The sequence below is a fragment of the Falco peregrinus genome, chromosome 6 (assembly GCF_023634155.1).
Source record: "Falco peregrinus isolate bFalPer1 chromosome 6, bFalPer1.pri, whole genome shotgun sequence".
Lineage (NCBI taxonomy): Eukaryota > Metazoa > Chordata > Aves > Falconiformes > Falconidae > Falco > Falco peregrinus.
Window position 1 is genome coordinate 16,789,096 of NC_073726.1, and position 16,801 is coordinate 16,805,896.

General features: G+C 36.4%; 1 protein-coding gene across 7 annotated transcripts in view; it reads left to right on the plus strand.

Moving 5' to 3' along the window:
* The window catches only part of SRPK2 (SRSF protein kinase 2), a 147,340-nt gene that overhangs the window by 91,570 nt on the left and 38,969 nt on the right, over positions 1 to 16,801 (plus strand). For all 7 annotated transcript variants that reach the window (XM_055807460.1, XM_055807462.1, XM_055807461.1 and 4 more), the window contains 4 exons: positions 6,381 to 6,532; positions 13,493 to 13,601; positions 14,156 to 14,243; positions 14,497 to 14,584. In XM_055807460.1, the coding sequence (XP_055663435.1) occupies positions 6,381 to 6,532; positions 13,493 to 13,601; positions 14,156 to 14,243; positions 14,497 to 14,584 (437 nt within the window). The remainder of the gene's footprint in view (positions 1 to 6,380; positions 6,533 to 13,492; positions 13,602 to 14,155; positions 14,244 to 14,496; positions 14,585 to 16,801) is intronic.

The following is a 16,801-nucleotide window of genomic DNA, read 5'->3' on the forward strand; positions in this document are numbered from 1 at the left end:
CTGCTTGAAATGGTATTGATTTATAGTACTTGTAGTTCAGAATGGAAGAAGGCAGAGTTCCTTGGCTTTTTGCTTTGAGTTTGGATATATGTTGAAGCCCAAGGTTGCCTCCAAAAGGCTAGTAAGCTGGGTGGGAATGAAAAATTCATTCTCTGTCTTGCTGTTTGTTTGAGGTTACAGAATCTACCATGTCTCAGCCTGCTCTATTCCAGGAGCGGTTTCCACTGGTGCTTCGATTAATGTTTGATGGTATGATGGTATTTCTCGAAGGAATGTTAAGTCTCAGGAGGAATGATGATTTTGTTTGATAATGACCAAATGTAGAAACTGTTTCATGCTTGTGACTTGCCAACAGTCTCTCTTATTATGCATGGATTTTCTAGAATTGGAAATTGTAGTATAGTTCTGCACTAGAATAAAACACATATAGCATCTTTCATGTAAAGCAAAGCTGTCTCTGGAAGTTGACATTAATAATTTCTTGGAGTTAGTTAAAAACATGTCTCCTTATGCTGCTCTGTTTCCTTCTGGATTTATAGACTTTGTTTCTACAAACAGTAAGATGACCTCTGGCATAATTTAAAAAACCTATAGTATTACAAATAAATCATAATAGCTCTAAAATTTTAAATTATTCAGAATTATAACCAGTTTAAAATCTTACTTGAAATATACAGTATCATTTTGTTCCTTGAAGAAGAACTTCAGGGTTGTTTTGATCTTTCTTTGTTTTTATTGCTTGTTGTATGTGTGTGGGTTTATTTAGAAAGCCTTCATTTAAGGCTGCCTCCAGTTCAAAGAGCTCACTGTTAGAAGACACCTGTCTAATTAAGCTAAATCTGCATTTGGGAAAAAGAACAGGCAAGAGTTCAACTGGTAAAGCAGACACCATTTGAACAAACGAGAGAGAGATATCCTAATAACTGAGTCCTTAAGCAATTAGTAACAGCTGGAAGAAACTTGCGTATAGAGATTTCAGGCTTTGCTCTACAGTACCTGTGAGCCTTGCTCGGGAGCATGAAAGATTTGCCTTCTGGAGCTGGAGGGAGGCATAGCTGGAGCTCCTTCCAGATGGACCCACACCCACTCATAGATTTCCTAAAGCTCACATCTCTTAGGAGGTTTAGAGCACATTTCTTCTGATGTTTGCCCTCCCCCTGCCTCCTGTTTTGGGGGTTTTTTTTGTTGTTTTTTTCTTTTTTTGGTTTTTTTTTTTTATCCTTTTTAATTTGAAATTCCCCAAAGAGCCTCTGCAGACAGGTTGGGAGTCTAGTAACATCATTAGAATACAGTTTATTCCAAATTTTATTTTATTAAATAGATGGAATCCTTTTAACTTCTTTTTACTTGTATTTTCTCTTAGCAAAAAATTTTTCTGGCTGCATTGATCTGAAAGTCTTAAGAGTTTTGTTTTTCCCTTAGATCGAAGTAATTCTTTGCTTATCGCTACCAGTTTCTGCCTCCTTCCTTTTTTTTGTTTTTATCATTTGACTCAAGTCTGTTCTCCTTATGAGACAACGCTCTCCTAAGTTGGGAGAATCAGGTGAAGGTTTTAGCTACATTCAAGGTAAAGTTTTGTTTACCTAAAAGTAGTCTTTAGGTTAATAAATTCAGTAGCTCACCATGCCTAGAGGACAGTGCTCATAGTGTTTCTCCTGTTATATGCCTGTTCCCCTTGGAGAACATCATGAAGATTTCTCCAAGTAATCTTGTTGTATAGCAGTCTTGCCTGCAATCTGTTATTACCCATTACTTGATAATAACAATAAACACATGGTTTTTTGTCTGCGTGGGGTTTTTGGATAAAGAGGCCTGAAGTCTGTTTTGGTTTTTAGTAATGGAAGTCATTCATTTGTTGAGGAAAAGGAAGGAATGTCTGAAGGTGAAGTGACTACGTGAGGTCAGACCCAAGGTGTGTCAACACAAGCGGTTGCCTGTGGAAGGGTGCAGGGTTGGGCGCGATACACTGAATACTTTGCCAAATTCAGTGATCTGGGGCTGATACGCTTCGTGACTCAAAGGTGGCTTAGTATTAGCTATGGGTTGATTTTTCTTCTGTGAGTTATCTCTGAACCCTGTTTGAACTTAGGTAACTCCTCTTATCCATGATACCCAAGGAAAAAAGGTGGCTTTAGTTTTTAACATCATGTTGTATTTTTTTTCTTTAGATTTTTTGTCAACTTGGCTCAATTTACATGGGGAGAGGCAGTGTACAGTCATTTCCTATTTGCTTTCTCAGTGCCTCTCAGGATTTTATAGATGTCTGCTATCTGTTTTCCTGACTGAAGTGTTCTGGTGTGTTCAGATGCTTCCCATATGGAAGGCATTTCATGTTTTTAATCACCCTTGCTGCTATTGTTTTGCCTTTTCTAGAACAGAAGAACAGCAAACAACCCCACAACATCAACAACAAAAAACCTGAACAGTTCTTCCTGAATTTCTAATGATAGAATTTTTCCAGCATTTTCAGGTTGTAATGTTACAGAGATTGCTTTTACTGTTGGGCGTTCCCTGTTTGGAACATGGAGCAGTATGTTCATTAAGTTGTCAGTAATTCTGTATTTCTTAGGGTGGGCAATCAGCGTTCTGGCATATTTTGCTTCAAGTTCACTGCAGAAGAGAAATGCTTCAACTTTTACTTTGTCTTTTACTAAGCATTCCCTCTAAGAGCAGGGTAAAAATAGGATTCTGTTGCGTTTTGAGTGGACTCTGCAGTAAATCTATTTTTGTCCATTTAAAACAGATTAATTAAAAGATAAGATATCCTGGCTGGTGTTTGTTATTGTTTGTAATGCTACTTTCAGTACAGCTCTGAGATGTGTCATTGTAGCCTGTGGAGATGGTCAGTTCTCTGCATACCTACTGACAGAATACTGTGAGTCTAGAGATGGTGTGTCATCTTCTTCTATTAATTGTTTATGCTCGGATGGTGATGAATCTAGTAGTGATAGACCCCAGAGTAGCAAATGATTACTTCATAAAAAAGAAAAACAGATTTAGTTATGTTACATAATGCATATCATAGCATGCATCTTTTTAGGAAATAAGAAAGAGTAATAACCTGAAATAATGCAGTTGTTGAATAGCTTATGTTATGGTAGGTTTTGACAGTTATGTTTCTGAAAAGGAAATGGAGGTGAGCATGCATGTGTATTACTCACAGTGTTCTTAACGGCTGAACTTTTAATGACAAAGATGTTTTAAAGTCCACTTTGAAGAAAAAATAATTCACATTTTAGCAAATTCTATACTGGAAAAATGCAATCTAAGCTGAATAATGTATATATTCATGCCATATATTGTAAAGGAAGGTATTGTGGAAACATTCATAATAGCTTCTCTTTCCAATTCAACACAAGGACTACTAAAAAATGGCAAAATCTGATTTCTTTCATCAACTCATGTCCTACCTAACTCTGAAATTGTGTACTGGCAGAAGAGCAACTATCAGTGATGCCAGGATGTGTTATTCGACTTGCAGGCAGAATTTAAGCAGCCAGGTCAAGTGTTAAAGATTTGATCTTTACATATACCCCAGAAATGTGACCGTGAACAAAACATAAGAACAGTGCTAAGAATCTCTCACTAAAAATCCGAAACTGAAGCAAAAAATGGCAAAATAAGCCAGTAATGCAGAATTAGCAGACTGATGTAACCCAGTAGCATTTCTTTCCTTCACCCTTCTTCATGTACTAGTATTTGATTGCTTCAAAAGGTGCAAGCAAAACTAAAAGGGCAAATGAAAGTTCTTCCTGACTTTAAAACAGTGTTTTGCTATTCACAGATAAAATCATAACTAACTCCATAAGGAAATAAAGTAGATGTCCACAAAGGACAATAAGACAACACTCAATAACAAATACAACTAGGATTGGAGACAGGAAAAAACCCTTTTCAAAATAAAACTAAATATAGTAGTATGAGAAAGTAGAGCTGCTTCTGAGTCTTTTTTTAATCTGTTTCCCTAGGAATAAATTCAGATATTGGCTGTTTTGAAATCTAAAGTTGTACACTACTTCCTCTCTTGAAGAGAGATTCTTGGTGTTCCTTGATGTTTATTTCAAAATGAGTGACAAAATGTGTGATTCTCAATTCCAGAAATATTTCCAGTTCTCTTTAAAGCATCATCTTTATCATGTGCAGAAATAGACCAAGTAGTTGCTATCTTAAAGACAAAATTGACACAGCTTCAATGGATTTTTGAACTTAGGACCCCTGTGCCACATTGCCCTAACCTACCCTAGGTTTTCCAATATTTGTACCATCTTATGTGATCAACAACATAGAAACTTGAGGTCAGAATGAAGTAAACCGATGGTACTGTCCAAAATAATGAGTCCAAGCACTGATGAACGTGCCTCTGTTACCTGGCACACTGCTTTCAGATCCATTTATGAAGTTCAGGCTCTTTTGCTCTCCTTTATCTTTCTTGCTCATCATTAGTATTATTAATTTTTGAGTGTTCGTTGTTCTTGATCTGTGTATCCAAAATGGCCTGTGCCCAGCAGGTGAGGTTTCAAGGTTTATAATGTAGACTGTTACACATGATTTGTTTGGTTAAAGCTTTTTGCCAACATCAGACTGGGTGTGGGGGCCATCGGCTTGCTGACACTGTGAAACCAGGCTACTGGAGGGCCACTAATCTATCATGTAGTAAGATTAACTGGCCAGAGAACGTGCTGTACCTTCCTTTTGCTATATCGGTTTGGTTTCCTTGCAATGTACAATATAGAGACATCTGTTGGGAACAAAAGAGGAAAGATAAAGGCAAGAAAAGCGTAATTTATGTAAGTAGAAGCACATGCAAACATATTTATTGTTTATCCTACAAATGGATCCCTTCTCTCTCTTCTGCTCTATCCTAAGCTTTACGCAGTTAAAAATTACACAAATTTATTTATTATAAGATTTCTTATTATTACTTAAACATTAATAAATTAGTTTAAAATATTTCTTTTTAAATCTGACCATATACTGAAGGAACAGAAGAATGCTGTTATCTGGAAGGGGTAGCAGGCAGATAAATTTGGTATGTGCAACTTCCAGTGATGTCCTTTAAAGCAAAAGCATAATAGCAGCTGCTGTGCAGGCGGTGCATGTTGCCAGTGGAATTTATTTCTGACAAACTGTGTACTCTTAGACTCCAAATGCTTTGTCTGTCTTGAACAATCACAGTGTGTAAATGGGAGGAATTATAAAGAGGAGGACTATAGGGGTGGGACAAACAAATGCAGGTTTTACTCATGATCAAGGAAGTATTTGAATTTGAATTATAGGACCTGAAGAAATAGCAAATTACTGATTTCTTTTTATTATTGTATGAATGACAAATTACTGTTAATACAGTATTTTTCAGATGGATTAGATTTGAAGTAGTTACAAAGGCATATTATGGAAACCTTTGTTGGCATAAATGCTTTAAGTTAATTTGCAAATTTATTTTGCAAGCTGTCATTTGGCAAATATATATTTTTTAATTTTATGAAGTATGAATATGAAAAATAAGTGTCAAACTGTTTGGAGAAGGCTTTCTTAATTATTTGATAAACAGGTATACTTCAACCCCAGATTTAATTTTTTATGTGTATTGAAAATATTCAGAATTTGGAAATTTAATTTGTAGGTGTTTAGCAATACCAAGTACAGCCTGTCTCAGAATAGGATCTAAAACATATCATTTTTTTGGTTTTTTTTTTTTTTTTTCTAAACTGGTGATGCAATGCAAGTTGGAAAACCATGTCTTGGTTGGCAGTGTTTGGTTTTGGTGATTTTTGTTTTGTTTTGTTTTTCGGTTGGTACATATTAAAGCATGCTGTGTGAGTTCTAGGAGTGCGTCATAGGCTACCTAGGAAGATTAATTTTTCTCTCTTACTTCCTAATAGCTGATTTCAGTATTTTGTATACTGATAGAGCTTTCCGTGTTCTTCAGCAGCAGCTACAGATGAGAAGTGCATTAAGTCGTCTGGTTTGGGTCAGTGTTGCTAGAAGATTGTTTCTTGCTGTGTATTAACAAGATCTTTCTTCCTTCCTCTATCACCTTTTGAATAACTTGATATTCTCTGAAAAATATTTCTTCTCAATCATGCTCAGGAAGATAAGTCGAACATATTACTTGCTCATCAGAAATTCTAAAAGCTTGTCTGTATCTGATAATATACTTCATCTGTCTTTTGCAAGCTGTTCCAGCAAGTAAGTCCAAGTTTACTTGAGACCTGCTTTTGGTCTGGTCAGGTGCATCCCTAGGGTCCCACAGGTGACAGGAAAGATGACAGTGAGAATAGAAGTGAGATGCATTGCTAGTATTTTTCAAGGCGTTTTTTCCTCCCCCTGTTACCCCTGTGTGGAAGCTCTTTACTAAATACGCTGTCTTTCATTTTCAGGCCAGAGCCTCAACAGAAAGCTCCCTCTGCACCTCCACCTCCACCCCCGCCCCCACCTCCGCCCTTGCCGGAGCCTACACCACCAGAGCCAGAGGAGGAGATTTTAGGGTCTGATGATGAGGAGCAAGAGGATCCCGCAGATTACTGTAAAGGTGTGTGCAATTCAGCAGTGTCGATGGGCATAAGCATTGTTGCACAAGCCTTAACACTGGCTCTTGTGAGGCTTTTAAAAACCTGATCTTTAATTACAGAATTTATTTATACAAGAATTATGAACAACTGTGTATTTCAGGTCCAGATGCACAACTGTCTTCAGCTTTCCTTTTTCGCTTAGCCATAGCCTGCTTATACGTTTTGCAATAAGTGTATGAATACCGCATCTCTGTTTTCTTCCTGATGTCCTAGTTAGAACAATAGTGAAGAAACTTTTCTTGATTGATGTTAGTTACAAGAGAAACAAAACCACCCAAACAAAAACAAACAACCCCTCCCATGCTCCAAAAAGTTCTAAAATGCCTTGATGTTTTTAACAACATCAACTACATTTATTTTTTAACTTGTATTTTTCCCCTTCTTGTCTCACCTGCACCAGCCTATGTTACATGCTTCTTTTTCATGTTGTTTTTCAGAGCCCTCAGTGTTGTCTGAAGCTCTCTACATCCTTGGTTTAGCTCTTGATTTCTGGAATTCTTGTAGTTGCTTGTATTCATTTTGTAAATGTCATTAAGTGCAAGAAAACATGAAAGTGCAGTACAATAGCATCAATACTTATGTTTGTTTTAATGTCGCTGCTAAAGTTGCAAGTCTCTTCCCATTAGTGTAAAACGTATAGTGTACTTACATGAAAACCCAAAGTTGATAGACTCATTATTTATAATTTATCTATCATATTAGATTTCAAGGATATGAATTTACTTTAGGAAACATCAGAGTTTTATCGCTTCAGATTAATGTTTTTGAACAGCCAAAAAACACTGCATGCACACTGACTATATGTTATGCTGTATTCCTCATACCAAGAAATGCTTTCTCAGTCAGATATGATGATGTCTTCTTAATCAGAAGTTTCTGCGTAAGCCTGGACATTTTAAGTATCCCCTCTCCCATCCTGGAAGAAGTGTTTTGTATTTTCAGCTTTAACAGTTGAAATTATTCTTCAAAATACTGCATTTTGGTGTAAGAAGTTTTATTAATATGTGATATTTCAAATGTTTAGGTGGCTTACAGATACCAATAGTGAAAAACAAACAGTAAACTCAAACTAAATGAAGTCTGCAGCAGGGAAAAGGAAAACGTGTTGCTAAAGCATGTTTGTATTTTTTTAAAGAAATATTTCTGTTACAGCACATTTGTTCCTTAAGATAACTTTTGGTATCTGTAACATCTTCCATCAGTGAGTAAGGATTTGTTGTTTAAACATCTGTTTACTTCTAAACATCTCTATTTCCTTGAGATTAAGTGTTTCAAGGCCCCCACTTAATTCTTCCCTGAAGTAAGGGCTGCATTTAATTTCAAACAATCCATTGTTGTCTGTGTTCCAGTATCTCTTGCAAAATGTCACCATCTGGAGAAGCTAGATCACAAAACAAATGAAAAAACAGTCTAAGTATACAGCCTGCTTATAAGTTACCTGTTTAACTGAAGTCTCTGTGACTATAAGCAGGTCAGTAGTGAGGTCTGTGTGCTTTTACAATGAGCTGCATGTTATGCTGAGAATACTTCCAAGTTTCCTGAAAAATTAAAGGCGACTTCTGTACACTAAGGGTTCTTCAGAATTCTTCTGGTTTTGGAGCTCTGAACTGGGGGAAGTGTGTTAAAGATGGTTGAAGCTTTGCTTCATTTAGATGTCATAATCATTATTTGTTTATGCGAGAACAGTGTTTTTGTTGCTTCAGTAGATGATTTATTTACCTATTTTCTGACCGTAATTTCCTGTAAGACTGATCAGTACATTTCCTGCTTTTGGTCTGCTGGGCTTGAACTGAAGGAAGGTCACCATAAAAATCTAAATTGAATGGCCAGATTGGGATGATCTGGGGCCGTGTGGACTTTCTGTTTGTTTATTTTATATTCGGTATGGGGAATGAGTAAGTTACTTGGAAAAGAATTCCAGGGATGGCTTTTAGATAAGTTATTTCCATTTTTTTGTGAGGTGTTTTATTAGTTTGAATATGTTTTTCTATTTTGGGTAACCTTACCTGTATTTACAGTGTGGAAGATAAATATTTGGAAATTATCACATATTATTGGAGTGTCTCTTTTCTTCCTAATTTTATCTCCAAAATGTCAGTCTCCCAGGACCTTTGAGTGAGACACAGAGCATACTTCATCTGTTCTCAACCCTGATCTGAAATCTCATAGGAGGGCAGTTTTGATGAGAGAGTATATAGTTAATTTTTTTAATGAATTCCACATTTTACCTGTTACTGTACTTCCCATTGCCAGGGTATTTTTGTTACTAATTTTTTTATCTCAGATTTTTAAGAATATGTTACTATGTGCTGGGCTTACACCTTCACCACATTACATGGTGTTTAGTAAATAGTCATAATAGTATTTTCAAGCAAGAAACAGGATTAGTTTCAGGTAGTACCTGATGTGAAAGAGAAAACTAACAACCATCAGTGTAAAGCAGACTGACCTCGGTTCCCCCTGGGCATCCTCCAGGGCCTCTTTAAATCTGTGAAATTACTTCTGTTGGTGTCACTGAATTTACATCAAATGCTTTTCAAATCTTCATTTGTTTAAGGAACGAAAATATCAGAAGTCTAACTATGTGATTTTTGAAGGGGTATTTAGGCAGTAAAGCTAGGATTTTTTTCTTTTCTGAAAAGCCTTGAAACACTTGGAGATTTTTTTCAAGAGCCTGTTGTGTCATGGGTGTAATTGGAATTCTTTGCTTCTCTGATCATCATCTTTGCCCCCTAGAGATGTCTCCCATTCATCCAGTTCACAAAGGGAATAATTCCCTATACAAACATAGAACTAGCCAGCTACAATTACCAATACATTCAGGAGACATTTAGGAATAATGATCTCATTTTTCTGACCCTCTTTCTTGAGTACATGTAGCTGGCTAGCTAGCTGTGAGACTTTTTCTGCGTGTGTTGCAGTGAATAGGACAACAGGTTTTTTTGTAACATTATCAGCAGTGCCGCTTACACATTGTGTATTTTCAAATACCAGTACTGTTTTTCCAAAAGCACATAATTTTTCTCAACCCGTTAACTTCGCATAGATGCTTTCTTTTTACTACTATCTAGAAATACTTCCTGTGTGATGAAGAGCTTAATTACATTCATCATAGGATGACACCAGTTTTTAAAATGCATTTAACTAAGCATGTTGTTACCTGGTTGTCCACAGCCTATAAATGAGTATGTTGCTGACATGAATAATCAAGGAGTTCTGTGTGCAGGAACGGTAATCGATTATTTCCAAGACTGCTTATGTTGTGGCTTAGGACAGTAGAAAGTATCTTGTGAAGTGTGTATATATATGTATATATGCTCAGAGAATATGCTAGAGCTATTGGTATCTGTAGCATATGCTGGTGTATTGCTATAATTAGTTATGACAGTACTGTAGGGACTAAAATAACTTTGCGTTTACATATATAGTATTGTTATTCTTGCAGTACGTAGATTTTACTAAAATAACTTGGCAACCCCCAGTTTATTAACATGCCTTTAGTGTCTTTGACTGATTTCCTCCATAGGGTGTTCTCTTTCCTGTCTCTGATGGGAAAAAAACGATCCCAAATTTTTTATATTTTTGACCCTTTGAAGCTATCTGCAGAGTGGCACTCATAAAGCATTTATTTACTTAAAGTATTCTTAGAAATAATGTTTACCTGCATTAAAATTCTTCATAGTTGAGTGTTATGCTGTTAACATGTTAAAAAAGCAAATACTTTGTCTAGAAGTAGTTTTTTTGCACTAAACGTTTTATATACTTGAAGGCTCAATTAGCACCATTCTAGCAGTGCAAAAGGCTGCATGAATTTTGAGTGTTTTCATAATACATCTGAAGCCATACAACTGTTAAGGAATGATTTAATACGACAAGATATTGAAGAAAATAGTAAAACATTCCAGAAGTATTTGTATTGTTGAATTTTAAAACCTGTTTGCAAGCTGTGGAGAGGTGTTAAAACTGCATGTTAAATACTTTTCAGTTTTTCTAATTACATCTGTTTGCAAAGGAATAATGATTATACAGAGAATAAAGTCTACTTCTCACTGTTCTCATGCAATGATACATGCTGGACAGAACTCAAATTGGAAGAAATGATACTGTGATAATGAATTATGTGGAACTGTTTTGAGTAATTCTTGCTGTCAGGTCAGCAGACTTGATTAATTTCACAAATGCAAACCTTTTCAGTAATGGAAAGGTAAAATTGCTGCATGTTCTCTTAACCTTCCACTCACATCTGTCACTTTGTCATCCTGGGTAGAGTTCTATCGATTTACCAAAGAGTAATAATACTTTTTTCTTTTCTTTTTTTTTTTTTTTTTTTTTAAACCAGTCAATAGCTGTCTTTAAATATGATTATATTTATCCAGATTTTAAAATATTTTAATCAGCTGTTACTGCAAGGATGGTTAAATAGCCAAATTAAAATTTAGTTTTGTTTTTAATGGTTCTCTCAGTATGGATTTGTGTATATGAGTTTATTCAGAAAAATTGCTGTGATAATGAAGCTGCAGTAGACTTGGGCTTTATGTTGGTTATTGCCGTTTCTTACTGCAAATGAAGTGGACAGCATAACAGTCGACAATTCTAAGTCAGTGTCCCCCACTCCTTTCCTGGAGTGTAAATCCAGTCAGGTGTTCCAAAAGTGATCTGACTTTTCTTTGGGAAGTAAGTTCCCACTTGGCAACGTTGCATGTTCTTACTGAGGCTGACACAATTCAGCAGTGGAAATGAAGGTACCTTTTTAGGTTGCAAGGTTAGCTGTCCTGGCAGCTTTCCATGGGCTTTTCCTTCCCAGTGATGGAGGGGAGGGGGGGGGTCTTTCCCCAAGGAGGGGTCCCTGGGACTTAGTCCTAGGCTGGTTCTGTATGGCTCAGTCTTCCTGTAATGCCCTGTACTGCTCCTGAACTAGGGCCTTTTTTCTTTGCTGTATTTTAACTGAAAACATTGGTGTCTGTATACCTACTGGTTTGTGAAATTACATGTTGTATGTGATTGTAAGTATACAGTTATTATAGGTTAAAAGTTTAAAGGTTGTTCTCATATCTGGGTGCAAAATGTCATGGGAAAGAAGAAACTTCAGCACCTTGCCTGCTAGGCTGGCGGAGCCGACTGCTCTGTGTGCCTGTGCATGCTGCCGATGCACAGCAGACTCGTTTCTGTGCCTGGTGAACATGCTTGGCCCTCTGGAGTGGTATAAACTGGGAGGCAGGTGGGCAGGGAGGTACATGCACTCGATGCTGTGTATAGCAGAGACTTACACTGCCCATCTCAAATCATCGCTTTCGCTTGGTTCAGATGGGCCCCTGCTGCGACAAAGAACTTGAGTGCTGCTTCCCTGATGCTCTGGGCCAAGCTGTCTGAGTCACTGCCAGCAGCGTAACGTGTGGGAGCCTGGGCAGCTACAACCCTGTCAGATGGGTCAGCTTTTGGTTGAGGCTGTGAGCAAACCAGCAAGTGTCTGCTAAGCCTGAAGTTACACCTTAACATACAATTACCAAAGCTGTGTGTGTTTTAGAGTTTCCGTTTAGACATACAAACTTCTAGAGCAATACATTATTTAAGAATTACTGTTCTGTTGAATGTCTAACCTTTATCATTCAATCGTATGACTATTAAATTTATTAATCTGCTCTGGAAGCATTTGAGAAAAGTACACAAACTACTGAACTTCTGTTGAAGACAAAATATGTTATTAGCAAAGAAAAGATCCAAATATATCCAGAAGCGATGTCACTGTTCCACAGGTAAAAAAGGAGATAAGAGAGAAGTCCATGTTTTAAATCCAAGGAATTAAGTGATAAGTTCACATTGTTGTCTTAACTGGGCACCAGTTCTAACAAGATTTTAATGGGATTTCAAAACAAATATAGCAAATTAGACATAATGATCTGAGGTTTTCCTAATTTTAAGTGAAATAATTGGTAACTGAGGATCCTGCCAAAGGACAGTTGGGTGTGACATTGTGAAGGACCAGAAAGAACCAAAGAAGTGATTCCTTGACAGCTGCTCTGAGTTGGCTGCTGGTGGTGTGCTGGAGGGTTGCATGGTGCAGCTTTATTATTTGTTTGCAATTTAGGCAAAATTGTACATGTTATTATTAGCGTGTTAAATACGGAATAATAATCTTGTGTGATCGCTGTTTTCCTCTATGTTTCACTGGGAGGAAGCATGCCTCTTAAAATATGAAGGAGTTAAAAAGCTTCGTTACACTCCTCACACTAGCTAGAAACCTAAGCTCCAGCCTGCTCTGTCCTGTTGTCTTCCTGTCAAGGGGGCTTTTGAGGACCTGTGTAGTGGTGTAAGTTAGGACTGCAGACTTCAGTAATTAAAAAACAGTTCAAGCCCATAGTTGCCTGCTCTCTCTTCCTCACTGCAAAAACAGACATGAGAAAAATGCATTGCTGCTGTGGGTGAGGAGCAAGCAGAAGAGCATCAATACAGTCTGCGTGGTTCGTAACATTTTCTCAGGAAGTATTTTATTGCTGCCTTTATTAGTAGAAAGCAAATGGGAATTAAAACAATCTCTGTTGAGATACTGCAATCATCCAAAATATGTTGACTGGAGAGGCTTCAAATATGATAAAGAAATAATGTAGATCTTTCCTATACTCTCTGTGAAGTGGAAGATAAGCCTGGGGAAATAGAGAACAGATGGTTATATTGCCACAAATAAAAGCCGTCAAGAGAGAAGGGTGAATGAACCCTACAGTAGTTACAGGACGTGAGATTTTTTTCCCTCCAGGCCAAGTAGGGCACAATGCTTAACATCAGAGTAGAATTTTCTTTAGGTTTCCTATTTATAGAGCAGGACAATTTGAAGAGAAAGATTTCTACTACAAGAATTACTTGAAAACCTGGGAATTATTGTTTGTTTTCTGAATATTCTTTTTCTACTCATTTTTTCATGAAAGGAGGCTATCATCCAGTGAAAATTGGTGATCTTTTCAATGGCCGATATCATGTTATTAGAAAGTTAGGATGGGGACACTTCTCTACGGTCTGGCTATGCTGGGATATGCAGTAAGAAAACTATTTCCATTCATTTTTTTTCTTAATATGTTATATTATTTTGTTTGCAGTAACTTACGTTTTCCATGCATGATAAAGTTATGTAAATGTTTACTATCTTTTTATGCAGAAAGATGTCTGCAGTCTTACTTTGCTCTTGGTTGAGGGTATAGTTTATAAAAGCTCTCAGAAATAAGTGTAATTCTGTTTTCTTTTACAAATTATCTTTGCTTACTGAATGTGCATGTTGTCTTGAACATGTGAGAGTAAGCTGATTTTTTATTTCTGCTGTATCCATCTTTAATGAAAAAATATAATTATACCTTGATTGAATGATAAAAGTGTAACCAAATTCCTCTTTTAAAGACATTAGCATCAAGGAGACAAAATATCCAATAAATCGACTGTTAACACAGTGTGGTTGAAAGTGGGTTTTAAGTGTAATTTCAGTGTTTTCTGTCAGACTACATTAGGTTATGAAATACTCTATTTAAAATTTCCCAGTATTTAAAGTATGTCTGTTTTAGCTCAGAGGATTTGTTGTAAATTTTTTTATTCTTTTCAAGGGGGAAAAGGTTTGTTGCAATGAAAGTTGTAAAAAGTGCCCAGCATTATACAGAGACAGCCTTGGATGAAATAAAGCTGCTTAAATGTGTAAGTATCATTCATGCAATGCAGTGCTCAATACCAGTAATAATAGTAATAATGAATGAAAAAAAAAAACCTAGCAGAATATTGGTTTTAAACTCTTTTTACGTTTGTGGTTTTTTTCCTGGATAGCTGGCTTATTATTCTGAATGATTTCTGAATCTCCAGAATATTGTTTAACTTCATGTGGAAAGGTAATTAATTAGTATTTTAAAGTGAATTTTCTCCTAAAATGTTACTGTTTACATTCTTGGTTTAGGTTCGTGAAAGTGACCCTAATGATCCCAACAAGGATATGGTTGTACAGCTAATTGATGACTTCAAAATTTCTGGAATGAATGGAATTCGTATCCTTTTGAAAACATGGCATCTTCATTAAAAATGGTTTACTGATATAAGTAAGAGTTCAGTTCTGGTTTTCTTTCTAGTTGGTCTTACTTTAAATATGTAGCATAGAAACTTGAAAATATATGTAGATGCAAAGAGTAGTCCAGTGTATAACGCACTCACTGGAGTGGAAGTTGTTTAGCGTTTCCAAACACAATGCAAAACAACAAAAAATTCCTCTGAATCTTGTCATGGTCTGCTAGAACTAGAGGCAGTTTAGTTAAAACCTGGAGTTTACTGAAAAGATTTTTAATAACTGAGGCTTACAGGAAATATGTTTTGCTCTAGACTAGTAAAGGGAAAGAAAGCATCAGTGTCACAAAGAAGCTGGTTTCTGTTTTCTTGTGGAAAATGTGAGGGCATGGAGATTCTTCTTTTGTTTATGTGATCCTCTTTTGGCCACGTGTTAACCTGTTTTTTGGCAAAGGTATTTAAACTTTTGTCTTTGAATGCTTCCTTAAAAAAAAAAAAGGAGACAAAGTAAAATATGACTGAATATTGTTCTCAAGGAAGTCTAAATATGTTTGATTTTAGAGTTGAGCTGAAGTGAGTTATCCTTGCTAATTGTATTAGATATTTTAGCAGCTTATTATATTACTGTGCTTTCATTTACTGTTACAGCTGGTATTTATGGGTATGCTTGTTGTGTCTTGGAGCCCTGATAATAGACCTCATCATTCATGGTGTCGCACTACCAGACAAAGAGACAGTTCCTGCTTTAGAGCGCTTAACACTAAGTTGCTTTTGGTGATGTGCCTGCAATCTTCAATGGATCAGGTTAAGATGCTCTTCACCAACTCTCATCCTCTAGGAGAGGAATCTAGGAGGTAACTGTCAGGAAACCTAAATGCCCACTAGAAAGCATCTTTTCAGGGAGATGTGTGCAAGCGGTTTTCATCCCATCCATCTGCCTCTTGACATTAGTTATGGAGCCTTTGGATCTGTGATAAGTGAGAATGCGGGCAGGGGGGTGACGACAAGTATTCTCGGTTATAGAATGACATCTTAACTACATCGTTTGTCCCATTTTGATTTGTTTCCTCATTGCTTCAGTGGTCCACTACCATGGTAGAAAGTAGGTGAAGTTAGTGCAGTCTTTTTTCCTAGGTTTTATCATCAAATCAAAATGAATTAAAATAAACCATATAGTTGCCAGTAGTCATTTCAACCTGGATATAAATGGTTTGTGATCAAGGAAATTGCTTAACACAGTGAGGTGAATAACCCGGGTTAGGGTTTCTTGGTGCTGCTGTTGTACTACAAAACCCAGGTTTTAATTTATGACTTAAGATGCTTATTAAGAATTGTTTTATAAATATCTGTTTTGTCTAACTAGGTTCACAAAAAATTAATCCAACCAAAGCATTTTGAGTTTTCAGCTGACAGCTGTATGACTGAAAAATAATTAAGTTTATTTATAGAAATCAGAAATCTGACTTACTGTTTTCATTGTAAAACATATGTAAAAAAAAATACAAAACAGGGAATAAGAAAATGCATTCATAACTATACATAGAAATAACTCTTTTATCTATTTAACAGAGCAGTTTCCCACTAGTATTCTTCAATTATTGCTATGTATGTATACATCTTTATTAAGGGTAAGAGCCATTTCAAAGTTTGAAGAGTAAATTTGGTTAGTGATAATATTTTGAAAGCATGTCCAAACTTTTATCTTTTTGAAATATAGCACTTAAGTTGACAAAGCCAAAAGGAGACCACGTACTAGTGAAGAAAAAAAAAGGGTTCAAATAGCTTTGTGTTAGCAGATTAAAACTGGACAGCTGATACTGATTCATTCTATTTCAGTGTTACTTTCATGTTGAAAAGCGGCATTACAGAAGTTGTTTTATGTGGAAGGCAAATGTTCCTTCCTGAGAAGTGCATTTTTCAGAAAGCTACAGTAGACAGGATGAGCTGTACTGGACTCAAATTTAAGTTACAACTGGAAGTCTGTTGAAGTCATAGCCATCAGTGAAAATATGGTAACAAGTATCTTATACTTCAAGTTTTCCTGTGAACAGCTTGTGCGTCCTGAGTTGCGTTGCTTATTTGAGCAGTGGTTGGTTGCATTGATTATTTAATCAACTCCTTTTTACCTTCTAGGGAAAATAATCTTTGGTGCAGGTTCTTTTGGGAGGGAGCAGGTAACTGACTTCAACATTTTGCTGCTATGT